Here is a 27,809-nt window from a genome sequence, read left to right as displayed (position 1 = left end):
GACCTTGTTTAAAACTAAGGTTACCAAAATGGGGGCTGGGAAGGTAGCTCAATGGAAGAGCATTTCCAGAGCACATGCAAGAAGGCCCTGGGTTTGATCCCACAACCACAAAAAGGAAAACTAAGAGATAAATCAATTCAAGTCTATTTAGTCTTATGACAAACCTAATAACAAAAAAAAAAAAAAGATTACATTTAGATGACTCTGAAACAGCATTTTGATTCCCCATTTTCATTTATAAATGTTTCATTTATAAAATTCCAAAACATGGATTAGAGGTTGCTCAGGACTAAACAAAAAAGGTACAGAACTTCCTTTTTGAGGTCATGAAAATTTGTAGAGCATAATGGCCTTTAATCCCAGCATTTGAGAGGCAGAGGTAGGTGGATCTCTATGAGTTCAGGGACAACAGGGTCTACTTGGAGTTCCTGGCCAGCCAAAGCTACACAGTGAGACCCTGTTTCTAAACAAACAAACAATAAACTTCTTTTTCTAAAATTAGAGGTATGGTGGTGGTTGGTTCATGTCTATGAATATATTAAAAATCATTGAAATGTATCAAATGGGTACATAAAGTATTAGAAAAAAACAAACACAAATCCATTATGTAGGACCTCATGTGTATACCGTGAGTGAGGCAAAGATGAATAATCAAATGCAATACCTTTATGCCTACGATAGATACATATAGTATAGTCAATAGCAATACAATACAAAGCATGCTTTCAAAGAGCAGAGAGTAGACCCTGCCAAAGAGAATCAAGAGACCACTATACTGTCTAAGAAGTCACTAGTATTAAAGAAAATGTCAGCTGCTGAGCCTCTACAGTTCAACAAGTACTTCTCAAAACTCTCAAGAGTTATAGGTCTCTTTTACTACTTTTGCTAGTGTGTGAGCCCCCACACCACAATACTTCTGTTTTTCATATGGTACCTCATTATGTAGCTGTGGCTTGCTTGAAACTGGTTACGTAAACCAGACTGTCCTGGAAATCCAGAGATCTGTCTATATCTGCCTCCCAACAGAACCATGACATGTGGTCCAACATAACTTAATACTCCAACTACAGTTCTGAAAACACCTTAGGAGTCAGAGCCACTTTTTGTGCTCTAAAATCCTGGACCCAAATTGTCACATCTTCAACAATCATTGAAAATCCTTTTACCTGACACTTATGATTTCTTGCCTTAATACTTTATTTTTATTTATAACTGTCTTGGTCTTGCTTTTTTTTTTAATTTATTTTTCCATTTTGTCTACTCTTACTAAATTGATGAATTTTAAAACTTTTCTTGTGAATTTTCTGAAATGTAGAATAACAGTTTTAACAAAAAAGTATTAACATTAAATGTGAAATAACATTCTCCCTTAAATCAGTACATTACCAAAAAATAAAGTAACAATATCTAACTGAAAAACACCTGTCATATTAAATCAAACAACAGACTTTTCTTCTCACCATTTCTGTGTGTAAGCATTTCTCTCATTTCCTCATGGTCACATGGATGAGTAAAATCAAACACACTGTGTCCAGTTAGTTCAAACTGTAAACACATTAAAAAAATTAGATCTATATCATATAATCATACAGTACCCAGAAATGCTCTATATAAGTGAGGCTTTTACCTGGGTTAACCCCATGTATTTGTTCACGTTATCAGAAATGTAAATCATGTCACCATCATCTGTTAGCACCATAACAAAGCCATCAAGGGCTTTCAAATAAAAGCAGTTCATCTGTGCCTTCATTTCATCTTCAATGTCCAGTTCACCTACAAGGGCACAAGAGGAAAGAAACTAAGTAAGTATCTGACATACTTTTAAATATCTACAGTACATATATTAATTCTGTATATTTTCCAGTTGCTTTATATAACTACTTAAAATAAATGAATTTGCAAACAGGCAAATCACTGAAAAAAGAGAAGATCATATTTTAAAAAGATAGGCCATTACTTTACACTCAGTACTAAGGAGGCAGAAGCAGGTGGGTCTCTGTGAGTTCAAGTTCACCCTGGTTTACATAGCAAGATACCAACCAGCGAGCGTTACATGGGAAGAACCTGTCTCAGGAGAGATGGGTGGATGTAGACAGAAGGAAATGCAGAAAAACGGCCAGTATCTTAAATGTCTGAATGTAGCTTTAAAAGATAGCAAGAAAAAAGGATGCTGTCATGTGGAAGAATGGAGTATATGTTCTACAGAATGAAACAGAGACAATATTATTGGGTTCTAATATCTAGTCACAGGTCATGCTAATGTACCAGGAGCTATAGAGTTAATGAATTTTTATTTATGTGTTTAAAAATAAAGGGTAAGCCAAAACAGCTTACAGTACAAAAAGAATTATTCCCACACGTAACTAAGAAAACCAAAGCTTGGTAAGAGGAGTAAAGAATACTGAAAAGATTTAAAGTATACAGATCAACAACGTAATTAGGTACTTTTAAAAAGCACTGTGTGGAGGCCATGCTGGGACGATGGCTAAGCAGACAAGAACACTGACTGATCTTTCAAAGGGCCGGGTTCAATTCCCAGCACTCAGAACTCTCTCTAATTTCAGTTCCAAGGAATGTGACATCCTTTCCTGGCTTCTGCAAATACTAGGCTTGAAGGTGTTGGAGGCAAAACATCTATACATATGTAATAAAAATTTAATTAAAACAAGCAAACAAAAACCCCAGCATTATAGGGCTAGAGCGATGGCTCCACGGTTGAGCATATTGACATGGACCTGTATGCACAGGTGCGCATGCACACACACACTAAATCTCTTCAAAGGCATTGTGGTTACCTACTGAATTTAATTTCTGATTTTCAGGTCTATTATGTCCTTGCAGAACTCACCAGCATCGAGGAGTTTTCTCACACGTAAATAACTGATGGTAAGCCTCATAACAGAAGCTTTATCAAGGTGTGAGCTCACATTGTGAGGAAGTGGCAGCTGATGAGCAAGCTCATAAAAAACTTCAGACTCTTTGCTTCGCCGAGATCTGGCTGCATCTCTAGACTTTTCTTTTCGACGTTCAGAACTCATCCTACTTAACAAAAAGACAAGAATGTACATGTTAGTTTGTTTTAACCTGAATAAAATTTTGCATTTCCCTGTTTCCCGTATAAGAATTAGAAGAAACCATGTAATTATGTAAGACTTGTATGGGGCATGAACAAACTTTTGTGTAAGATACTTATACAAATTTTGAACCCCCGAAAATATAAAGATGTCCAAGCTTTAAACACTCCCAAAGCAGATGTTTCACCCCCAAATTTACAGTAGCTCGTGTATCTAATACCCCAGAGTCATTACAAAGAATCTCAGCACAGAAACATCCTAAGTAAGTTTGAAGAAACTAAGGTTGTATATAATAATTTGAATACAGGTAATAATCTTATGGGCAGGCTAAGATACTAATAGCTCTACATGATCTGATTAGTTTCTTTTGGCAGTAATACCTCCCCCCCACACCATGGTTGTACATTAGCAGCTATAATAAGCTACCACTTTCAGTTGCTTACTTCCTTACATACTCCTTATCTACTACTGTCATAATAGATACCAAATAAATGTAGGAATGTGGAAGAAATAAAGCTGAGGCATAATACTGACTATGGTGGGCTAGTAAAGATGTTTCAATACAATGATACATTCAGAAAGTCAGATCTGTTTATGTCCTGTCAAGCAAAGCTGTCTTCTTTTGCTTAACTAGCTAGCAACATGTTCTTCTTACTTTGAACTGAACATAAGGCTAAACCTGGCTCTGTTCTTAAGCTCTTTCTGTAAGCATGCCGCTATCAAATATTACTCTGCACTAAGTGCTTAGTTCTCTCATAACAACCCCAAAATAGATTAAAATAGTACCCCCATTTTATAAAAAGAAGCTAGGGCTCTATGGATTTAAAATAGCAATTGTGTAACAAATAGGATAGGAAAGTCAGCGTAGGTCTTTACTCTTCCACAGTTTTATCTATTAATGGAGAATGCTGTCTCTGTTTTACTCCTCAGCTCCCATCTTATTAGGTCAGGCATTTGGTAAATGTTGAAAACAACTCATAGAAATTATTAAACATTTAGCAAGTAACAGGGACTCATTTTACTCAGTTCTTGTACTTTGAACAAAGCACACAATCCTTACTTCTTTAAGTTTCCTTCCTTTCAGTATAAGGCTGAAAGCAACAAGCATAGAAAGAACCCTTCTTAAGTAACTGTCAAGAGTTCTCAGCAACTCTGTTATACATAGTTTTCAGAGTTTAATTAAGAATGTATACCTTTGTTAGATTCTAAACTGTTACAAAAATTTCAATTTAAACATTTAGTGGGTATGTCCAACTTTTTGACACTGGGACACAACATTGTTGCCAACTGTACAAATGAGTTACAAAAATTTTTCAAGAAATAATGTTTTATGTCCGTTTACAATCTCCTATATTAGCCACATTTTGGATATTAGGGGGGGCACATGTGGTCTGCAGGCCACCCCTGATTCTACAGCAATTTGACTCAAGAACCTTAAGATTTTAAGTAAGGTTATTAAGAAACTTGTCACAAATAGGGGGTTAGGTATGATTAAAACACACTGCATTCCTTTGGGCTTGCTCTCTCTACCCTCTTCCCAACATTTTCTTGAACATTTATTTCAGAATGTCTATCCTGTAGAAATGCAAACAGAATTTAAAACAAAGAAAACTGAAAGAACAACTTATTTTCCAAAGCTACAAAGTTTTGTGTTGTTTGTGCCAAATAACAGAGTTCAGGGATAATTTAAACATTTTATAAGTCAACCATCTTAGGGATAAGTTTGATCACTTGCCAATATTTTAATGTCATGATTTAACTTTAGTTTTTTTTTTTTATTATTTGTGTTGTTTGTTTTGAGATACTTTCTTGCGCTGTAGCTCAGGCTAACAACAAACTTGCTATTGTCTGCCTCAGTCTCCATAATTTTAGTTTCTTTTAAAAAATATTTTATTTTATTTGTGTTCGTGTGTACAAGTGCCTGTGGCAGCTAGAAGAGAGTATTGGATTCCTGTGAGCCACAGTTACAGGAAGTTGTGAACTGTCTGCCATCGGTGCTGGGAACAGAATGGTGACTTTAACCTGGTGAGCCCCTGATTTCAGCTCTTAAAGTCACATTTTTACAGTCAGGAAGCTAACAGGCTTTTTGGTGTAATTACCAGCCAAACAGATTTACCTATTTTACTAGTTTATATTGTATCTAGAATAGTTGTAGGAACTGGTAAGCAATAAAAAGAACTTTATTTATATACTTGGCTGAAATACCACATCATATAGATATAGAAGAAGCAGAATTTCACTTAATCTGTACTTCAAAACAACACAGATGAGCCAGTTGCAGTGATGCATGCTTGTAATCCCAGTACTCAGAGAGGCAGAGGCAGGCAGATCTCTTTGAGTTCCAGGCCAGCCTGATATACAAAGCAAGTCTAGAAAGACAAAGAAACCCTGTCTTAGAAAAAAAAAAAAAAAACAAAAACAAAACAACAAAAAACAACCCCCCCAAACCTAACTCCCAAAACAAAACAAAACAACCCCCACCCCCAAAAGACCCCTAACATTTGGAATTGGTAATTTACAGAAATATGGTACTTTACATGCTGCATGTCTGCACAGTTCTTGATGCAGGCTACGGTAAGAGGTACTACAGGATCCATCTCTTGCAAAAATAATTCTTGGTGAGCCCTGCAGTTCTGTGATAGACGACTGATACAGCCTTCCTTGGGGTAGATAAGGTAGGCAGTTCAGGTTCTAAGTGAGACCCTCGAAGCATTTTCAATTTTTTTTTTTTTTTTGCTCAAGTCTTTCACGTGAGTGGCTGTATTTTAGTAGTTTAGATTTGTTAAGTTGTTTAGAAAAGGGAGGAGAGTTAAGTGTTTCAAGTTGCTTATAAGGTTTTCTACCTCTGGACTGATCGCTGATCATCCAAATTGAGTATCACAGCCATCACTGCACACAAATTTAAAAAAGGAAAAATGTGCCAGGTGTGATGTCTCATCTTTAATCCCAGAGTTTGGGAGCTGAGGCAGATGGATCTCTGTGAGTTTGAGAACAGCCTGGATTACGTACCAAGTTCCAAGCCAGTCAGGCATATACAGTGAGACCCTGTCAAAAGTGTATGTGTGTCAGTGTCCATTATAACCCGATCTCTGCTATTTCCCTTACTACCCTCCCTGGGTATTGTATAAATGAAATGACTTTCAAAAGTATTTAATTACATGTTTTATTTTAAAATTCAAATTGAAGCATTCACAGAAAACAAGGCAGTTCTGATCCACTTAATTCTTTTTCAGACTGTTGATACTGTGGCACTCTCATATGGCCTCAATATATTTTTAGTGTAGTGTACTAAGAAAATACTGATTCATTTAGATAAGTAGCTCCAAATGGTTCCTTTAACCTATCTTATTACCTTTCCCCTTTCTTATTGGTTTTTTTTTTTGTTTTGTTTTGTTTTTTTCTTTCCTTTTCTTTTTAAGACAGGGTCTCCTTACATATCCCAACTCAGCGATGAACCTGCTTCTGCCTACAGATGCCTGGCCACTCTGCTATCTAGACTAGTTCCTTGCTGTTCTTTAAACAGTTCAGATGTTTCCTCCTCAGAACCTTCTTAATATTTGTTCTGGACCACAGCTTCCTGGCACCTAACAAGGCACTCACCTCCACTTTTTTAAGTCTTTGTTTCAGCCTCACATTCAAGTTAAACATTCCAAGTACTTAGAACAGTTCTTTTTTTTTGTTTTGTTTATAAACATTTAATAAAGATAAGGAAATTATGTCTACACATGCAATATTATTATATAGAAAACACTTAATCATCAAAACTTACTGATGTTTTAATATCTTTTTTGTGAGGCATTATTATTATTATTAATAATTATATTTTATTAACTCTGTATCCCAGCTGTATCCTGTTCCCTCATTCCCTCCCAGTTCCACCCTCCCTCTCTCATCTCCTCCCTGCCCCTTTCCAAGTCTACTGATTGGGGAGGACCTTCTCCCCTTTCATCTGACCCTGTTTGGCTGCAAAGTCCTCCTCTGTGGCCTAGCAGGACTGCTCCTCCCTTGGGGGATTGGGAGGTCAAAGAGCCTGCCACTGAGTTCCTGTTAGAGATAGTCCCTGTTCCCCTTACTAAGGGAAACCAATTGGTTACTGAGCTACCACAGGCTTCATCGGAGTACTTAGAACAGTTCTTGACTTAGAAAATCTATTTGATAAATGGTACACAAATACAAGAATCAGTATGTTATTGTGTTAGGGGATGGTCTTGTGCACTGTGTATTCAGATGCCGATTTCTGTGCCTAGAGATCTGGTTGCAGTCTGGACACGGGTATTGTCATTATTATGAAGAATTTCCTGTCTCAATGTTGTGTAAAAATTGTTCCCCCTCACTTCTGATTGGTTAAAAAAGAGCTGATCATCCTATAGCTGGGCAGAAGAGGACAGCAGAGTTGAGGCGGCACTGTAATCTAAAATATCTCCTAAATTATAATCGATAAACTTAAAAATGAGCCTTTAGCTGGGCATGGTGATACATGCCTTTAATCACACTCTCTCAAGGCTGAGGCAGGTGGATCTCTATGAGTTTGGAGTACAGCAAGTACCAGGGCACCCACAGGTACACAGTGAGACCCTGTCTCAAAAACAGACAAAGAAGGGGTTCCTGACTGAGTTTCTTCTCTTCTGCCACCACCACCAAGTTAAAAAGAAGCAAGGGAGGCTAGAGATAGCCCAGTAGTTATGAGCTGGACTTCCAGAGGACACAAGACCTGATCCTATATTCATTTCTAGCTCCCGGTGATCAGAAGCCTCTGCTTCCATGGGCATCTGCACTGACATACAGATACAAACATTGTGTGTCACACACACATAATTAAAAATAAATCTTAGAGAAGGAAAAGACAGACAAATCCTGTACTATTTAAATTAATCTCATCAGAACTATATGAATAAGAAAAAAAGGATAAGTAGTTATATATGCCAAAGGTCAATCACTGACCAGACTTCCTGTACTGGAGAATGAGGAGTAAGGTCCAGAAATCTTTTAAAAGAATTCCTTCATGAAATTGTGGTGCACATTAAAATTTGATATACTGAGCTAGTAAGAGGGGCCAGTGGTTAAAAGCACTGGCTGTTCCTTGCAGATGGCCTGGGGTTCAATTCCAAACATTCTACAAGATACCTAGCCACCTGTAACTCTAGATCCAATACCTTCTGGCCTCCGGGGGGACTTGCATGCATGTGGTGCATAGGCATATACACAGGCACAATACTCATGTACATAAAAAAATAATAAATCTTTAAAAAAATCTGGTGTCTTTCACATTATTATAAAAACTGCACACACATTTTCTACTTACTTAGCAAAATACCTTATGGTATACCAGGGCTGAAAGATTTGTTGAGTGATCAATAACTATGGATCAAGACACATTTTGTGTCATTATTTTGTAATAACTTAAGAACAAAAAATAATCTAACAAACCAATTTCAACAAACATAAAACTAAGAGGTGATAATTAAGCCATAGAGACTAGCAGAGAACCACCAGCAGGTCTTAAAACAAATTTTACAAACACAGGCAAGTAATTTTTGAAACATGACAAAAATTTTTTGACTATGGTAACAACTGCTGGAAATAAGCTACAAAAATACTCAATGAAAACAGTAAGAATGCTTGTGTATTTAAGAAAATATACAATCACACTGCCTCAAAAATGTGAGTAAGGTTCAAAGATAGTCAAATGAATAATGTTGTTCCTATTCTCTGTAACGTGTGTGTGTGCTGCTGGGAATGGAAGTGAGAGCTTTATACATAGATTTTTTTTTTTTAAATACCTTTATGAATGCTACACCTGTCAGAGTTAAGATTCACTGGTGGATCCCTACCAGCTATGTTAATGTGTTAATGGCATTCCCCAAATCATATCAGCTACTTCCCACTCAACAGTGGGAACTCAATAGAGATGCTATTTCCCTCCCTCTCCCTAAATGTTTCAGTTCCTGGTTGGCTGAATCTATGGTTGTATGCCCAAAGCTACAAAGGGCAAACAGTACTCCCTTTTACGTTAGTCATCTTTCTGTGTTCTAAGGAATGCTTCCAAAACCCACTTCCACTTCCATGTTGAAGATACCACTATCTGCATAAGTTCCTATCTTATATAAGATGCTAACATCTAAATGATACAATACTCATGTGTTAAGTATAAAATCTGTTTCACTAGTTGCTACACTGTTAAAGATGACCAATTCTGTGCTTGTTCAATAGAAATGCTATCCTCCACAAACTCCAAATGTTTCAATCTCTACTTGGCTGAATTTATAGATACAGCACTAAAGAACAGAGAGAGCAAATAGTACCTCCTCCTTTCAGTTTATTTGATTATATACTACAATGTAGTAATGGATTCAAATTTAGATCAGAGAAACTAAACTTTCTATATATATTCAAAAGAAAGCATCCCTTTAAAAGAATTTCTTTGAGTATGATGGAAGATGATTAAGTTTTGTAAAAGATCAGAATAAATATACACAGAAATCATACCTTGGAAATTTTACCTCTAAAAGTTAACCATGATGAAGATGCTATAAATGATGACAAAGTTCTTGTAACACAAGAGTCTCTACTCACCAACTACACAAGTAGCTACTAAGCATTGTTAATAAATTTGATGAGTAATAACCCTCCAATCTTACTTTGTTGTCTGTGAAAAGGGTAACATTATTGTATGTAGGTCTCAGACTCCATGTGAAAAGAAGATGGCACCATTTTTAAAGTGGCTTATGCCTTTCTATATTTCAGATATTTAGAATGTAATTTAAGTTAAAAAATTAACAAATTAAAGGACTTCTTTCCCCCTTTTTTAAATGTAAATTTTTTATAATTTATTCACTTCACATCCCGACTGTAGACCCCCTCCCTCTCTTTCCCCCCATGCCCCTCCTCTATTTCTCAGAAAAGAGGGGCCCTCCTCCCTTACCATCTGAACTCAGCCATCTGAACTGATGGTAAGCCTCCCTTACCATCTGAACTTATTAGGACTGTTTGCATCCTCTTCCTCTGTGGCCTGGCAATGTGTCCTCCACCAGGGGGAAGTGATCAAATAGCGGCAATACATTTGGTCCATGTTAGAGACAGCCCCTGTTCCCCTTACTAGGAAACTCAAACTGAGATTGAACTGCCTATAGGCCACATCTGAGCTGGGGGTTAAGGTCCTCTTCATGCATGAGATCCCCAACCCCACCCTCATGAAATAATATCCAGCCTGGGCTTGAACTTGAGATCTCCCAGTTCAGCTCCCCGAGTGCTTGGATTAGTCTTGTACTACTACACTCTGCTCAAGATTACAATTTTTTTTCAAATGCAGAATACTTAGACTGAGGCCCCTGGGCATGTATAAAAAAGTCATACAAGGATTATTTTTCTTTCATAGGACACGTGAACATTAGAATTGATAAACATGACATGGGAATAAGCTTCCTAATAACAGCTTCTAAGAACGAGGCTGTCATATTAGAAAGCTTTCGTCTCTAAGAAAATTCTAGTAACATAGTCAATAAATTAGTAAGCACGATTATTGACAATGCTTTCTCCAAGGCTAGGCTGTTTAACTTTTTATTGATTCTTTGTGAATTTCACACTATGCACCCCAATCTCACTCATCTCCCCATCCCTTCATATCTGCCCTCTGCCGTTGCAACCTCCCTCCTAAAATTAAAAAACAAAAACAAAAAACCAAAATGGACCTGCAGGATCAGCCCCTTTACCAGCTTCAGCAGCTCATAGATGGGGTGGACGTTGGGGTAGGCCAACTCAGAGCCCTTGATCTGGGCTTGGGTGGAATTGGTCAGCCCACCAGTTCTCCTATGCCCGTGCCACCAGGGTTAACAATCCTGAACCCATGCCACTAGGGCCAGTTCTTCCTTCCTGCTACAGGTGCAAGGCTGTTTATGTAACAAAACTAGGCCCAAGGCTGGAGAAACAGCTCATAGGTTAGAAATGTTTACTCTTGAAGATACGTATTTGGTTCCCAGCACCAACATGATAGTGTCTAACTACCCATAACTCAGTTCCAGGGAATCTTATGCCCTCCAGGGATGTAGCTAGTATGCATGCCACACATAGTTATACATGCAGGCAAAACACCTATACATGTAAATTTTTAAAAATTTTTAAATATTGAAAATTTAAACCCAGTTCCAAGAAACTTAACCTTAAAAATCATACTGTACTAAAAGAAATCTAATAAAACAGAACATAGTAAAAATAACTATATCAAAACTATTCAATTATGGCCTGAACCATCAAAATTTATTAGCTTAATTAGTGTCATCAGTGAGACCGGTACATGGATATCTGTGAAATATTGTCAAGAAATGTTAACAGTCACATGGCTGCTTTGGCAAGAGATTGCATCCAAAGACCTTATAGGTCTATGTGGTCCTGCTGGAATGAGGACACACTCTTAATTACAGTATGATCTGGCTGGAATACAGATACATCCTTAGTACATACCTTTAATCTGAAACAATAAATATTGTAATTTATTAAATGTATAAACCTTTAATTACAAACAATTTATAAACTATAAATTAGTTTATAGAAGGAAGCAGGCATGCTTGAAAGTGACATTTAATCGAGTGGCAGACAAAGTGAGGAATTAGAGAAAGATTTGGCAGAATGAGTCAGAGATGGGATAACCCCAACTCTCACAAGAACAGGACAGGGAAGAGAAGATACTTAGGAGTAGCACAGGGAGAGAGAAGAGGCTTTTTTACTGGGCCAATTTTACAGAGACAGGTGGCAGAGAGAACAAGCTAGACACAGGTGACAACAGAATGAGCAAGAGTCAGAAGATTAAAACATAGTGACAGAATTAGTTTGAGTCTAAGCAGAGCAATTCAATCATGAGTCAAGAGAAACCAGTTTGAAACAGTCATCTTGGAGAGGAGTTTGGGCCAGAACAGTTGAGTTGAACCAGCGAGAGAGAGAGAGAGAGAGAGAGAGAGAGAGAGAGAGTGCTAGAAAGGCTTGGGAATGTCTCTTATCTCATTCCCTCAACTGAGGAAATAAAAACATTTATAAAAGATGAATGTATAACTAAATATAAGCCATGGTAGTTCAATGCTAGCTTTGTGATCAACAACTACAGAAAACATGTTTAAAATTTATTTGTGTGTGATGTATATGCAAATGTGTGTTTGGGTTCCTGTAGAGGCAGGAAGAGGATGTCAGATTCCCCAGAGCTGAAGTTATAGTTAGATGTGTCTATTATGTGGATGCTGGGAATTGAACTTAGGTCTTCTGAAAGAAAAACAAAGCACTCTCTTAACTGCTGAGCCTTCTCTCCAGTCCATAAAGAAAAATATTCACACTCAAAAAGGCAATATTCTTTACTCCCATCACAGTGAAGACTGATTCGAGAATTCATTTAATACTACTTTAATTGTGTTATCTACAAAGAGAGGTGATTTCCAACTTTCCTTTACTAATAAGTTGAGGGCTATTTGATAGGATTCTTATTACCAAAAGAATATGGAAATACTGTTTTTAAGTTCCTGCCCTCTAACAGTCAAATCACCATTCACATTTCCTCCCTTTTTATCAATATCACTATGGAAAATATTTAATGTTACATAACAAAACCAAACCTTCATTTAATATACAAAGGCTAGATATTTGTGGAAAAAGTAAAGAGGAGGATTAAAGTTTATTTTAATTTGGCTCAAAGGACCTCATTCTTTCATGAATTAGAAAGACAAACTTTAATGATTTTAATCAGAATCTTCAAAGTTCTAAAGAGTCTTCTGAGAACAATTTAACAAATATTATAATGTGAACGTCGCGTACCAAGAACTACTGTTCGGAGTGTTGCACATGGGCTAGTGTTTCTTTAGACCTAACAATCCTTTAAAGCAGTGATTCTTATCATCTTAATTCAGACGAAGAAAGCAAGACCGAGAGAGACAAAGCACTGTGCACCACTGCTACTTTACTTAAGAAGATGAAATAGCTTGATAAACCTGCCAATCATAAGAAAAAATTTAAAAACAGCTGCAGAATACCATGCTCGACAGAAACTTCTGTAAAATATAAACCCACACCCTGTTAGGGCAATGCCAGTATTGATCAGTCTTGCCCTATCTGTGAGGTGATAATAATCTCACAGACAACCAAAAACCAAGAGTAAGACACTTGACAAAAACCAAGAGTAAGACACTTGACTCATGTAATCAGAAAATCCCATTCACATGGTTAATAATGAATAACTCAAGCAGGGCAAACTGTCATCATTCCAGGAAACTGATACCCAAATACTCGGAAATACTCTTTTCATTTTTTTTTAATTACAAACTATATGCATGCAGGTGTGAAAAATGCTACACTCTTTAATTCTATACAGGTAGCCTGTGAAGGGCAGAGTGACACTAACATGCAACTACAGAAACACACATGGCAAGTAGCAATTAGATAAAGCGAGGGATTACATTCTGAAGACACATTTGAATTGAGATTCTCAATTTAACTATTTCTTAAAAGAAAGCTAAGCTGTGTGAACCCCAACTGCATTTTCTTTCTTGCACTAGCCTGAGCTGTATTTTATCACATGTAATAAAAACACTGCTGGGGTTTCAAATTAAATATTAAAGACGATAAAGTTCAAGAAAATGGCACTCCTGAAGCTAGAGAGATGGCTCCATGGTTAAGAACAGTCATTGCTGTTAGAGAGGGTGTGGGTTGGATTCCTAACACCTACATGGCAGCTCACAAGTGGCTGTAACTCCAGTTCTAGGGGATACAATGGCCTCTTCTGACCTCTGTGGGTATCTTCTGACCTCTGTGGGTATTGTACCCACATGGTGCACTTAACATACACACAGACAAAACAGACATTAAAAAAGTAAAGAAAGAAAAGTACTGGGGAAAGCATAAACTAGTTCACACTTTCTCAGACATTAATAGTGAATAGTATTGAAAGTATTCAAAAGTGACATGTTTTTGACCCAGAGATTCCACTCCTTAGAGTTAAGACACATGAATTAAAGATTGTTATTAGCCCTGCCTCCGTTAATGTTAATAACAGGAAGCTTAGATTTACTCTAAATGTGCCAAGTAGGTGAATACGGGAACATTTCTACAATGTAATGCCATTCGTTCAGCCTTTCAAACAGCCCTACTTATTGGCAAATTTCAATGTTTACTACATACAGCAAGGCAAACATTTTTAGTTAACTCTTCAGTAATCCCCTGTAAATTACACCCTATGGTGTTAGGAAACACTTACCCTTCTGATGGTTTTTTGAGAATTAGTTTTGCTATAAAAGTAATACTGGAGAGATGGCTGGAGAGATGGCTCAGTGGTTAAGAGCACTGTCTGCTCTTCCAAAGAACCTGGGTTCAATTCCCAGCACCCACATGACAGCTCACAACTGTCTGTAACACCAATTCCAAGGGGTTTGCCACCTTCACTCTAATGCACTAAAAATTAAATAATTTTTAAAAAAGTGATACTGATAAGCAGACTATATATCAACTATCTAAAGGAAAAGTGAGAGAGCGGTACACTTGGCTACACGTAACAGCATTAATCTTGTTTAACCTTCGCTAGTTCTACACAATTCTAGTCTTCTCCACGTGTAGCACTGGAAAAACACACACTTCTTTTTTTAAAGTAGGTTGAGAATGATACACTCTTATCTTAAATTTAAACACATACATGCACACAGACCTAAATGTGAACAAGGGTCTCTAGGTTGTGAGATAGTAGGTGCTCAAAGTGACTGTATATTTGCATACTTCTCAAATCGTTTTCATCCACCAAAAACTTATTTTCACCAAATGTTTTTAAAGTGGGTTATAAATAGCTAATTCAAATGATTTTGACTATATCCAGAGAATTCCCATTAAAATGTGAAAGGGAATGATCAACCCAACTTTGTAACATACATACATAATATACCTGTATCTAACGCCCACGGTTTTCTTTCTATGTCTGTGTGGGTGCAGGTGCGTGTGTGTGGGAATGTACATGTGTGCAGAGTCCCGAGAATAAACTTGTGTTGTTCCTCAAATACAGAGAATAAACTCGTACAGTTCCCCAAATACCATCTAACTTTTTTTCTGAGACATGGTCTCTCACTGGAGGAGGCCAGACTGGCTGACCTAACACACACATCAAAGATCTTCCTGTCTCCATTTCCCCAATGTTGGGTTGACCAATATGTGCTGTATCATACCCAGCCTTAAAAACGGGTTCTAGGAATTACATTAGTTTTTTCTTTTTTAAAAAAATTATTTTTTAATTACAGTTTATTCACTTTGTATGTATCACAGCTGTAGCCCCCTCCCAATTTCACCCACTCTCCCTCATCTCCTCCCCATGCCTCTCCCCAAGTCCACTGATAGGGTCAGAGGGAAGGAGAGGAGGACCTCCTTTCTTTCTCTTCTTCTTTCCTCTTCTGCTTCTTCTTCTGTGGTTTTTCAAGACAGGGTTTCTTTGTGTGGCCTTGGCTGTCCTGGACTTGCTTTGTAGATCAGTCTGGCCTTGAATTCAGATATCCGCCTGCCTCTGCCTCCCTGAATGCTAGGATTACAGGTGAGTGCCACTGCACCCAGCTAAATTCAAGTTTTCTCTAAACACGTATTAGTACTAACTAAACTATCTGCCCATCCCTAAGGCTTTCTTTTATTATTAATTTTAATATCATACTTTTCCCTTCATAATTCGTCGAAATGCCTGGAATAGTTATTGAACAACATTCTGAAGCCAGCCATGAGACCCTGGGAGAAAGTGATGCTGATGTTATGGAAGGAAGTAGGCAGATGTGCCAGCCTTGCTATTATTTGTTACTTGTTGCCCTAACCAAGGTTTAAGCAAATTTTGTGGAGAAGATAGGAAGAGAATTCAAATATCTGTAAAGAAAAGTCGAAGAGTATATATAATCTTTAAACTTTCTTTTTAGGCAATGAAAGAGAAGAAAAAGAAAGTTGAAAGAGAAAATACACATGAAGTGAAACAAAAAATTAAAGAGAGCCCCAAAAGGCTCAGACCAAGAAATGAAATGGCTGAAGACAGATCCTAGATGAGATAAACGAGATGAGAGGAAATGGAACTACTCTCATATAAAGGTCCTTCGGGATTCAAGACCTCTTGCTGGGAACAGCTTGTGGACTTTGCGTGGTGACAGATAAGCAATCAAAACAGAAAAAAAGTTACACTTCAGCACTTACTGAGGCCATGTGCCTTCACCTTTGTCTTTAGATACCTACATCACAGGTCTGAAACATATAACTAATGTTCCCCAGTAGAAAGATGGCACTGTAAATGCATTCAAAAGATTTATGTTACTATATACATGTAATAGATTGTAAACAGACTCCATACATTTTAAAGCTTTTTTCCACTGTGGGTTATATTTAACATCTGTAATTTATACTGACAGAAATGAATTGATCTTTAGCTAAAGGTCCTCAATTATGCCTCAAATTAAAACTTCAACATTAAATAATGTTACAGGACTTGAAAGCTCAAAATTAGAAGTATAATTTCATATTAGACATTAAATGATATTTATTCGCACTACTTAAACAAGCACTATGTACTTTTCAAAAAGATCTTCTCAAAATTAACATCATATTTATTCAAGAAGAAGAGGGGAGATTCAATGGATCAAATACCGAATATTAATGTCCCGTGGGGGTAAACACTGTTAAAGACTATGTAAGATTCAGGATAATGCTGATGACAGATTAGCCTCTACTAAACAATTTCTGTTTTAATTCATGTTTTGATTTTCTAAGAAAGGACCACTATATAGCCTCAGCACTTGCCTCACCTTTTAGAGTGCTGGATAACAGGTGTGTACAGCCAATTCCAGCTTCTAAATAGGTTTTGTTTCTTTTCTTTCTTTTTTTTTTTTTTTGTAATCATTTTATTTTCAACTTTCTAATATCTGTAAGCCAAAGTCTCTCTATTCTGTAGATAAGTTCATAATCACCTCAAAGGCCTTCTAAAATTAAAGGAAGAAATGATTAGGGGTTATCTCAAGTCAAAATCTTTGCATTCTTGGCTATAAATTATAATTGTTCATCAGTAGTAACAAATCTAGAAACTATGTCTAACACAAGGCAACTGGTAGTAATACCAAAATAAAAAAAAAAACCAAACATTTTCATACAAACATTAGGTGACATAAGCCAGTTAGTAATAAAACTGAGTTTTAAACTTAGGCACTCTTGTTTTATTTTGAGACAAGGTCTTTCTACACAGCTCTGGCTATCCTGGAACTTGCTATGCAGATCAGGGTGGCCTCAAATTGCCAGAGACCTGCCTGTCTCTGCCTCCAGAGTGCTGTGCACCCTACCCTGCATAAACCCAGGCACTCTTAACTGAAATGCTTTAACGCATAAGAAATACCACCTCTCTAGTGGCCCTGCACTATTAAAAGCATGTGATTAAAATAGAAAATGCTCACAAAAAGTGAAAAAGGATATGAAAGCATACCAAATAGTATAATTTTAGCTAACTGCTGGGGGTATGGAGGGCTGGGAAAATTGTTCCGTCAGTACAGTGTTTGACATATAAGCATACAGGCCCACATTCAATCCCGGAAAGTCAGGCTTGGGACTGCAGGTGGTTTGGTATTGTATACTTGCAATCCCACTGCTGGAAAGGCAGCGATGGGCAGATCCCTGGAGTTCACTGAACATTCAGCCTAGCCTAATCGGTAAGCCTCAGTGTCCAAGTAGGATACTACGTCTTAAAAAAACAGGTACACAGTTTCTGAGTTTTGGCACTAGAGGCTAGCCTCTAACCTTCACATGCACACATAAACAGCATATATGTACATGTACACGTGTACACATACATACACACACAAGACAAATATTAACTGTTAGTAGTAATTGACAAAATTAAAAGCACATTTTCTACATATTTTTAGTATTTCACTAATGTTTTGCTATGATTTTGAACAATCATTTTAAGATTACATATTTAAATTCAGGACTACTCAGCGTATTGTTTATAATACCACAATAGTAATTGTGTGTGTGTATATATATATATGTATATATATATATATACTAACTAAATATTATGGAAGTTAAAAGGAATAAAGTAGTTCTTATAGCTAGCAGTGAAAGACAGTGAAGACAGTATTAAAGAAAAAGATTAAAAGAATATATATAAAACAAAGCGTATATACTCTAAGTTATGTAAATTATGTGAATTAAAATGATCTCTCAGAGACACATTACACTTTAGAAGCAAATATCTTATCGACAAGCTGACGGTAGTGGTAGTAGGGAAGGAAACTTTCAGTTTTTCTTCTACCCTTATTTATAATTCAATCTTTTTTTTTTTTTACAATGAAAACAAATATATAGTAACTGTGTAATTTTTTAAAAAGAAAAAAGTTTAAATGTTCTCCGAGAAGGCTAAGGATTGTAGTCTGGTCATAAAAATCTAAAGGACAGATCTTAAGTCTTATCAAATCTCCAAGAGACTTTGGAATTTTTTTTTTCCTTTTTTACTATGGCAAAATTTAATTGATTACCTTCTTTAAGGCAATAAACAGAACCCAATAATGGCTGTTCCATGGACGACCCTTCCAGTAGATGAAATTTTAAAAGGAGTATTGCTATTTTAGTCACTGTATCCACTAGCACACTTGAACAGCTAACAGCTCTTGTTAATATTTTATTTATTATGTATCATATTTGCATAAGGATATATATATATAAGTCACGTAACACAAGAAACAAAGGCATGGAAGTTGAGTACTTTACCCAGTGGTACACAACGGAATTTTTGGCAGCCATGCTTCAGAGAATATGCACTTATCCACTAGCGAGACAGGTGCAGCACACTTAATAAATGTTTGCTGAAGATGAAACCAGAGTGAACACTTTCTACATGTTTACCTGGCAGATTTTCCACAGCCATACACAGGTGCTTCATGTTTACTCGATGTTCGGAACACTAGAGAACTTAAGAGGCATTTTAAACAGGCTTTAAAGGATATTAATTTACTTCTCAAGCTGTGGACTTATTACACAGCTATGTTTATCAACAAAATATGTCCTCTATTCTGGTTCTAATAAATAGAAAAAGTAACAAAAAAAGTGACAAAAATTAAAATTCAAAAAAACTGAATTTTCAATTTAAAACTGAAAAAAGTAGCATGAGGATTCCAAAGCATGAGAAAGGTTCGTATAAGGAAAAAAATACCCAAGGGACACAGGAAGACTTAAAAAAAAAAAAAAAAAAAGGTACTCTTTAAAATCCTCTGCATTCTCTTTGTTCATACAATTATTCATCAGTTGTTTCATTTGTTCAAATACTTAGGGCTCATGTGTGACAGTATTCCCTATTAGATGTTTTTCAAATTCAATCTATTTGAGATTTTGCCTACAGAAACATGGGCCCAATTTTATAATGGAAAAAAGAAGGTATCTCTTTACATAAACTGGCTTAGTGTCTAAATTTATAAGAAAAAAAAAAAAGACCCATAAGAAATAAAACATATCACACTACTTAAAGATTCCAATTTTCCACCCTTAAACTCTTATTTTTACCAATGTTGGACAAACTTATCTTCACAACTATTAGGAAAAGGGCGCAGTGGTGGTGGTGGGGAAACACAGAACCCTCATCATTCTGTCAGTGAAAATAGCAACATTAAAGAGCACTTTTTGTTTGGTTGGGTTTTTTATTTTTGTTTCTTTGTGTAGCCTGTCAAGGACTGGCTTCATAGACTAGCCTGGACAGACTTCAGAGAGCTCCACCTGCCTCTGCCTCCTGTGGTGTTGGGATTACAGGCGTGTGACCCCGTGCCCAGCTAAGGAACACTTTTAATTTGTCTAATCATGACTGTTCTAAACAGCCAAGGACTACAAACATAAGCTATGTTGCCTTTTCCCATTAACAAGAAAATAAAGTTTCAAATGATGCCTTAAAATAGTCTTTATTTAGTATTCTAACCAAGTTGAATTAGTAAGAAAACACTAATAGATGATAGGGAGATGAGCAGAACTACTAAATGGGAGTGTTTTGTTTTATAAAAATGGTGCCATTTCAGTTATTATCTTAAATGGGGCTTTATCTTCAATAGAACAGATACACATTAGTTGACACTAAATATTTCTTTCTGAGAAGATTCTAGAAGATCAACTCTAAGCTAATTTCTAGAAAAATTTCTTTTCCATTTTAAAGGTAGTTAACAAATTTTAAAGCTTTTACTTGCAAACTGCAAAAGTTTACTTGCAAACTCTGACATTTTGTTTTGTTTGCTTGAAAGTAGTTTTACATCTTCTAAAGATACAGTCTCTTCAATATATTAGGAAGCCACCACAAAGAACAAATATCCTATCCCAAACCTACAAGTGCTAGGGAGGCTAAAGAGAAATAAATCTCTGCACTATTGGTAGAAATATTAAAAAGGTAGAGCCTGCTAGGGAAGAAACTGCTAGGTTCCTCAAAAACTTGTTGCCTTGTAACTTAACAGGACTGACTAGAAGCACAACCTTGGTGAGATACTCACACACACATACTCATCAGCACAACAGAAGCAAAAGAGAAGCAATCCAAGTGTAAATGACCAAATAACACAGCACTGTGATACACAAAGTCTTAGAAAGAAGGGAGAGTCTATACATCCTACAACATGAACGAAAAGACATCATCTGAAGTGAAATTCACACAAAGACAAAACCCATATGATTCTAGTTACATGAAGTATCAATCTGGACTAGTCAGGTTTGTGATTCACAGAAAGCAGTTGTGCCAGAGGCTAAGACTAGTACAGTGGAAGCTGGGCGTTGTAAATTGGCTATAGATTCCATTTTTGTAAGAAAAGGTCGGTCACATGACAAAATTTGCCACTGCTAAATTTACACTTAGAAATGGCTAAGGTTTTTTTTTTTTAACAGCTAGATAAAACATACACAATCACTTCAAACACTGTAAGGAGATAGTCTCCATGACTATTAAAGAATAGTCTCTTTAATTTTTGTTTTACAATTTTGAATTCTTCATGTTTGTCTAAAAGACTATGCCTGGTAAAAAGATAACTCTGTTACTTTTTATTGGAGACAGCAGGAACTTTAATATCAACTCCAGTACACACAAAAGTAGTTCATTCTTAATACTTCAAGAGATAAAGAAAAATTGTTGTCATAATTAAATTTTTATGGTTAAACATTCCCACTGTATTTTTACCAAAATGCTGGGCAATGACAACATTGACTTGTTAAATTCCTTTTCAAACCCTTTAGAATCAATCAGAAAACATGCAATAAATACCTATTCCATAAGCAGGTAAAACCCAACTGTTGCTGTCTAATCTCAAGGGGACGGAGGGAGGGGACGTACACGGACGGGATGGATGACTGACACAAATTAACTTTTTGTGTGTGTGAATTAAAATCAGTGTCTCGGTAGGAAAGTACTTCAACCCCACATCTTTACTTAGATTACTTTCTCCTTGTGCAGGAACAGACCTTTGCTAACAATTTTAGATAAAAAAGTGATTCAGCGTTTAAGATATCCATCTTTTTAAAAACTATAGAGGTTTAACCTACGTCTTTAATATTCATGTATAGAAATCATTATCTTACAACCAACAGCATAAACAGTTTTAAATTCTTAAAACAACAAGCACAACAAAAGTCAAGAGAATAATCTGTCTTAGCCTCCTATAAACCATCCTTGGTACACAAAAAATTGAAATGTAAGCACAATATTTAAACCTTGAGCCAGGACAGCAGCAGAGCTACAAAGCTAACCCACAGAAAGTTGGGACTTTCTAGACTTTTCTAGACTTCATAAGGCGCTTACGGGAGTGAACTGGAACATGTTCAAATACCCTGATAGCTCAGAGAACACTAAACCGGAGTGTATCAACCCATGTTTCATATAACTGAGCGGAAAACATCCAACCAATACAAGTTCAAAGCCTTGCCTTGTGATGAAGGCCAGTGGTCTTAACAATAGAGGTAGGTACAAGCAAAGCTAAATTCCGTAGAAATTAGTGTTTATAACTGTTTACTCAAAACTTGCGCATCAGAACAAGAAGAAAAAAAGTTACTACCAGCCCTAAAACTACACTACCTTAGATCTCTCTTGCTGAAATAACCAGTGTGACTAGAATATGTGCTTATGACTAGAGCCCAGAGTAGATCAAAATGACCCATTTAAGGAGGAAGCACTGGGGTGAGGAATTGTGATGAGGAGTCCTAGAGTATATTATATGCTCAGTGAAACTGGTGCTATATGCCACAGCCCAGGGACACTGCTTCATCAGGAAAGAACTCTTTTCAACCTTTGCATTCAATGCCAGTCTTTACATTTTTTGAACTATAGAGAGAAAAATGCATGAAGGCACAGAAGAGCTAAGAAAATATATCCAGAAAGGCTTGAAGGTTATGGAAGTCTGAACTATTACTTTTACAGTTAACACATATTTTCAAGTATACAAAATGTTACAAAGATTACTACTCCATGTGCTGACCTAAGTGCTTTAAATGCATTATCTCATCTTCAGAGGGTTAGCTATTATAAGGGGGGAGGTGGTGGGATGGTGGTGCACATAATCCTGAAATACTCAGTAACTTGCCACCATCACAAGTGGAAAGGCTTGGGACTCCAACTTGTGAGTATCTCTCTGCCTCCACATCCCTACCCTCTAAAATTGTTAGAATGCTGATTCCTCAAACAAAGGGGTAAGCTAAATTGTAATAAGAAAAATGAGTTCCTTGATTTTTAGTGAGCAAAGCTAAAAGGGGAAATTAAGAAATGTCTTTCTTAAGAGATTTTACTTTAGTAACCCAGTAATTATCTGTTAAGCTACAAACTAGGAACACAGACTGAGCTTGATGAAATCTGAGAATTCATATGCATGTTAAGTCAATTAGGTCCAGCCCCAACAGCTAAGGAGTCAACACCACATAATCCCTGTTACATTTATTGTGCATTTTCTGTTCTGCTTTCTTCTATTAAAAAAGCAAAATTCTTTCCCCCATGTTCACTTTGGATGCTCATTTAAGATGGAAAAAAATGGATAAAGAAAAATTTTACCTCTCAATCTCTCAATTATCTTTCAAAAAAATTATTTCAAAAGGACATGTTCAGTAAATGGCACCTAAAGGTTGTTGAGTGACCCATCACTCATGTTTATTATCTTTTAGCGATATTAAGAACCTCTATATTAAGAAATATAATCCCATCTGATCTAAAGCTGCTAACCTCAAATGAGAAAAATTAAATTAACAGATGGCTCTGAGGAAAATCTAAAAACCATTTTAGAACCAGGCCTGATGCACAAGAGCTAATTCACTCATCCATTATAAAAACTACTTTTGATTTAAAAAAAAAAATACAGCGCATTTAAATGAGAAGTGACTGGTGTCTAACTTGGTGTACTGTATTAAATATAATTCAGCATTTAATAAGGACAGTAAGTTGGCACTACACAATGGCAATATGGCAATCTGCCTAAGGTTTAGAGAATAGCAGCCCCTTCATTTCATCAAAAGCATTATAGTCACTTCTGCAAAATTAATTGCAACTAATTCTAGTAACTCGTGGGGTTAAGTCTAGACTTGTACGCTCACTTTAAAACATTTTTAAAGTGCTCCCTTTGGTGCGTACAAAATGAGACCTGGACCTTCTAATGTAAGGACCATGACAAGGAAGGGATCTACAGAACAGCAAGAAAATGAATACGCTATCTTCTGCTGATATGGATAAAGGGAATTAGTCTCTCCCAGAAGACTGGAAGGACTTAAAGAGTAAATTAAGGCAACCTTGTAACCACAACTCTTACTATAAACCTTCAACTCCCTTAAACTGATTTCCTCAAGGTTACAATATCGAAGTAGACAAAACTGTGCTGGCGGCAGGGGTCGGTCTTACCACCACTGGCTAGCCGCACTCATAATTCTACAATGTGCTCCTTGGACTCAAACCACAAGATGCTTCATGAACTCACGTTAAGTTCTCACAGAAGATCTCTCTCTCCGGATTTATGTCTTTCGGTACAATTCTTTCAGGTGTTCCAACAAATCTGACTTTAACCTGATGACCAGTTTCATTTGCTCTCGCTGTGTAACTCCCCCCCCTTCCCCGTCTCATTAAATTATCCGCCTAAGTTTAACCAAAGCTGTCGGCAAGCTATTTTCAGGAGCGATCGAGGCGTGTACACATCCACACGTAACGTCTCGGGGCTCCCCTGACAGGTGATGCAAGCACAAGTCCGCGAAGCTTGGAAGTTGTCGGCAAACGACGCCGTGTCCCCCAGATTTCCCGTTACCCCGACGGAGGCCAAGTTTTTACCCCCCCATCACAACCCAAACCCGCACGTGCAAGCCGGAAAGTTAGCACCTTCGGGTCCCCCACCCCCCGGAGCAGCTCCCTAACGTACAAAGGCAGCGGCGGCGCAGCGAGGAGGCTCGGGGGAGAGACCCCGGGGGGTGGGGTGGGGGGGGAGGACGGCCTCCGAGGCCCCGGACCCCGGGAAGCTGGCAGCGCGCGCGGGGTCCTCCCGGGGCCGGCTCCTCGCGGCTGGAGGCGGAGGGAGGAGCGGGGCGGGAAGGCGCGGGAGCCGGCGGCGGCCTCGGCCGGCCGGATGGGCGCGCGGGGCAGGCTGGGCAGCGACGGCGCGGGCGTCCGGGGCGGAGACCCCAGCCCCGCCGAGCGCAGGGCCCGCGGACTCCCACCCCCCGCGCCAAGATGGCGACGTGGACCGCTGGGGCGCCCGGCGCGCGAGGCTCGGGGGTGGGGGGGGAGGAGGCTGGGGGACGGGAGGAGAGCGGAGACAAAAAAGGCCAGCCCCCCCCCGGAACGCGGCGGCCCGGCTTACTTTTTCTTCTCGTTCTCGCCGCCGGCGCCCTCCATGGCGAAGTCGGCGGCGGCCCGCGGTGCCTTCCCGGCGGGCGGCCGGCCCCGGGCTCGCTCCGGCCTAAGCGCCGGGCTCCGTCCGCGCGCGCAGAGAAAGGGGCAAGTCCGGAGGCGGGGTGCGAGGCGGGACGCCCCCCGCCCTCCCTCCTTCCCCCGGGGCGGCGAGGCGGGAGCCTGCAGGCTGCGCTCGCCGGGCTCCGGCTCGGGTTCCCGGGTGCCGCCGCGCCTGGCTTGTCAGGGCCCGACCGGACACTGCCCGCGACGGCCGCGAGGACGGTCCTCGCGTCCCCTCAGACGAGGAGGCTGTGTGCACTGAGGCGCTGAGGCAGCGGCGGCAGGGGGCGGGCAAGGGCGGAGGCGCGCTCGGGCGCGCGCCGGACCTCGGCTCCCCTCCCCTCGCCGCGCGCCCGCCGGGCCCGGCGCGCGCGCCCCCGCCAGCCCGCCTCACCTGAGCGGAGGCGGCTTCCCCGGCAGCCAATGGCGAGCGACGCAGCCGGCCAGGCCCCACCCCGGCCCACGTTGCTCTCGGCCAATCAGGGAGAGGTCAGCTGAGACCCAGCTGGGACGCGCTGCCCCGCTCACGTGCTCGGCTGTGTGCGGCCGGGGAGGGGAGCGGAGAGGGGCGAGAGGGGTGCGGCCGGGGCCGGGGACGCGGCCGCCCGCGACGGAAAGCGGCGTCTGGCTCTGGGAGGCGCTGCTGCGGAGGGTGGGCTGCCCAGGCCGAGCCTGCTCACGCCGCCCGCTCTCCGTGGAGCCCTCTGTGGCTCGCTCAGCCCTCGGCTGCGTGGCTGGACCCGGTTGCCGCCCAGCCCTTCCGAGTTTGCAGTTGCAAAAAAAAAAAAAAAAAAAAAAAAAAAAAGCCGACTTTGGGTCGTGGCGGCCAGGCCCCTGCTGTTACACCGGGGTCCCTCCTTGCCAGGTGACCCGGAGGCAGCTCGGTGTCTGCGCTCTGCCCCGGGGCAAGGGAAGTCTCCACGTCGTTAAGATTTTCCTGGGCCAAAGTTTGATTGCTGAGCAAATGCAAATGCAAATAAATATAAGACAAATCCCTCCTGCAAAAACCTCTCATGGAAGTGAAGTTGCAGGACCATTTAAAAATAAACTATCATGAGCAATTACGAATAAGTAACAAAGATTTAATAAGTGAAAGCATGAGCCTGAATTCGAGTGAGAGAGGGGAAGAGGCTTTGAGTAGACTTACTTTCCTTTAAAATTAGAGACAAAGACACAGAGAAGGGACAGAACAGTTTGAGTTTGGTTCGCTGTTTAGACTAAAGGAAGGAATAACGCGTTCCCTAGTCTACAGACCTTGACAGAACACGGCTCATTTCCTATGCTGGCAGATACAGAATAAAAGAATCACTTTTGGTCGGTCTTTGGAAGCTGAAATGTTAGGTCTGTGGATATGATGTTTTTTGTTTGTTTGAAATGTATTCTGAGCCCAACAAAGGAAACCTGAACACACACATACACACACACACACACACACACACACGTGTTGGAGGTAATGAGTCTGGATCTGGATGTCTGCTTGAGATTCTACCTTACACTAGACTGTTTTATACTTCTTCTTTGCCTTATAAGTTCATTGTTACAATCTAACTTTGGGTTGTATATTAACGTGGATATCTATGGTAGATTTAAATTACAACCAAATCTAAAAACAGTGCCCTCGATAAATACACATAATGTCCAAGTCTAATAAGACAATAAACAATGCATAAAGCATCTCAATAGACCCATAAAGAGGTGATTACAGCTGGAGGCATAGCTCCGTAGTAGAGGTCTAGCATGCAGAAGGCCCTGGCTTCAGAAAAGAAGCTAAGACTATACAGACTGATTTCTGTATGGTCTTTGTTCTATATTCCTTTGTAATATAAAACACTGCATACCTCTGAAAGAGCCACAAGGCATGTCTGAAAAGAGGGAAAAGACCAAAAAGAATTGCTTGTCTTTTGTTTTTAATCATGGAAATAAGTTTTCAGTGCAACAATCTGAAAATGCAGTGTTAAGAACAATGGCTCCAGAATTCAGAGTGAACTTGGATATAAGTACCAGTGCTCACAATCATTAAACCTCTTTGTGCCTCAGCTTATTCACTTGTAAAATGGTGAAGACGGTATTTATGCAACAGAATTATGGACGGTTGTAACCCATGTCGAGCACTTGAAACAACACAGGGCCATAGGAAGCCATCGATAAATGCAGTGGCCTTGTCTTTAGTATCCCCGAATTCACGTTTCTGCTAGCAGCAATTAGCTGGGCTTCTGTAGTTTAACCAGTTTCAACTATTCAAAAACGCCAATTAGGTTAGTGTGAATGCTTACAGACTCCCTTTTTTCCTGACATCATAACTCCCCAGAGTGTTTCCATCTCCATAAATGAGGATAGTTGCTGAACCTCCCAATCATTCCTTTCTTATAACTCTTAACTAATTCTCTCTGGCCAGCTGGAGAATGTGATGCTTTTGGAATAAGAACATGAGCATTGTGGAACAGCGGGTCTAACTCACTTAAAAGGCTTTTTTTTCCTTAAATCATTTAAAAAAGTTTAAGCAGAAGAATAATTCAGTGAACAAGATATTTTGAATATGCCTTACAATTTCCTCAAGCTTCCATTTTCCTTTGTAAAAATTTACAAAATATGGTATTTTGTGTGTAAGCTCTAAATAGACACAAACATGGGAGGCAGCAATATTTAATCAAGAGTTTTAACCCAGTTACAAAGGTGCCAAATATTATCTCCTAATTCAGATAATCCTAACAACAAATTGCTAAAAGGCAAACTCCCTTATTGAACAAAATTAAAACATCTCTTTTTATAAACTACCTATTGACATAAGAATTCAGCTACCAAATAAGTACATGTGGGTGTACAGTCTTATTTCGTCATTT

The 27,809-nt window shown here is 39.0% G+C and overlaps 1 protein-coding gene and 1 long non-coding RNA gene across 4 annotated transcripts in view; one reads left to right on the top strand and one right to left on the bottom strand.

Moving 5' to 3' along the window:
* Hif1a (hypoxia inducible factor 1 subunit alpha) overlaps window positions 1-25,323 on the bottom strand; it is a 44,684-nt gene extending 19,361 nt beyond the window's left edge. Inside the window, exons 1-4 of one of the 3 annotated variants that reach the window (XM_021651031.2) lie at window positions 24,878-25,323; window positions 2,849-3,042; window positions 1,628-1,773; window positions 1,461-1,545 (exon numbers count right to left, since the gene is read on the bottom strand). In XM_021651031.2, the coding sequence (XP_021506706.1) occupies window positions 1,461-1,545; window positions 1,628-1,773; window positions 2,849-3,042; window positions 24,878-24,912 (460 nt within the window). In that variant the 5' untranslated portion in view covers window positions 24,913-25,323. The remainder of the gene's footprint in view (window positions 1-1,460; window positions 1,546-1,627; window positions 1,774-2,848; window positions 3,043-24,877) is intronic. The other 2 variants (XM_021651033.2, XM_021651034.2) reach the window with 2 other exon arrangements.
* LOC132655250 (uncharacterized) lies at window positions 4,927-16,542 on the top strand. Its single transcript, XR_009592995.1, has 2 exons — window positions 4,927-5,099; window positions 15,980-16,542. It is a non-coding gene; the product is annotated as an uncharacterized LOC132655250 (long non-coding RNA).
* Window positions 25,324-27,809: the final 2,486 nt, after the last annotated feature.

This window comes from Meriones unguiculatus, chromosome 7 (assembly GCF_030254825.1).
Source record: "Meriones unguiculatus strain TT.TT164.6M chromosome 7, Bangor_MerUng_6.1, whole genome shotgun sequence".
NCBI lineage: Eukaryota > Metazoa > Chordata > Mammalia > Rodentia > Muridae > Meriones > Meriones unguiculatus.
This window is presented reverse-complemented; position numbering and strand designations above follow the sequence as displayed.